Source organism: Myotis brandtii, unplaced genomic scaffold (assembly GCF_000412655.1).
Source record: "Myotis brandtii unplaced genomic scaffold, ASM41265v1 scaffold463, whole genome shotgun sequence".
NCBI lineage: Eukaryota > Metazoa > Chordata > Mammalia > Chiroptera > Vespertilionidae > Myotis > Myotis brandtii.
The window spans coordinates 1,038,001-1,038,884 of record NW_005367694.1 but is presented as its reverse complement, the minus strand read 5'-3'; the positions used below and the strand labels follow the sequence as shown (position 1 = coordinate 1,038,884).

The following is an 884-nucleotide window of genomic DNA, read 5'->3' as shown; positions in this document are numbered from 1 at the left end:
TCCTGCTCCTCCTCCTCCTCCTCCTACTCCTTCTTCTTCTCCTTCTTCTCCTCCTCCTCCTCCTCTTCTTCCTCTCCTTCCTCCTCCTCCTCCTCCTCCTCCTCTGCAGATCTCCCTGGTGAGCCAGGAGCCGGTGCTGTTTGCCCGCTCTATCACGGAGAACATCTCCTACGGCCTGCCCACCGTGCCCTTCGAGATGGTGGTGGAGGCTGCGCAGAAGGCGAATGCCCACGGCTTCATCATGGAGCTCCAGGACGGCTACAATAACCGGGCTCCCCCTGCTGCTGGGCACTGAGCCTGTCCCCAGGGAACAAAAGCCCAGAAGCAGGTCTTGCGCAAGTCCTGGCTTTTCAGATGAACCCAGCTCACGAGGAGGTGGGAGAGCTTGGATCCAGGCGGGTGGGGCGGTCGGGGTCCGGGGAGGAGGAGGGATGAGGCGGGTGGTGGGTGGCCAACCAAGCTACCCAGGTACCTCCACTGTGTGGGGCTCCCCGGGTGTGACCCCTGAGCTACCCAGGGCCTCTCCCAGCTGTTTTTATTATTGCAGGTGAGATTCACATCACATAAGTGCAACCACTTTCTTTTTTTAAAAAACGTGTTTGTATTTATTTTAGAGAGGAAGGGAGAGGGAGAGAGAGAGATAGAAACATCAGTGATGAGAGAGAATCGGCTGCCTCCTGCACTGGGGATCAAGCCTGCAACCCAGGCATGTGCCCTGAATGGGAGTCGAACTCTGATCTCCTGGTTCATAGGTCAACCCTCAACCACTGAGGCACGCCAGCCGGGCAGTGTACTTTTTCTTTTAAAAAAATTTTTTTAAATTGATTTTAGAGAGGAAGGGAAAGGGATAGAGAGATAGAAACATCAGTGATGAGAGAGAATCA

At 54.8% G+C, this 884-nt stretch overlaps 1 protein-coding gene across 1 annotated transcript in view; it reads left to right on the top strand.

Annotated features, from left to right (window-relative positions):
- Positions 1 to 884, top strand: part of ABCB9 (ATP-binding cassette, sub-family B (MDR/TAP), member 9) — a 30,764-nt gene that overhangs the window by 17,282 nt on the left and 12,598 nt on the right. Inside the window, exon 10 of the mRNA XM_014547021.1 lies at positions 110 to 265. Within this exon, the coding sequence (XP_014402507.1) occupies positions 110 to 265 (156 nt within the window). The remainder of the gene's footprint in view (positions 1 to 109; positions 266 to 884) is intronic.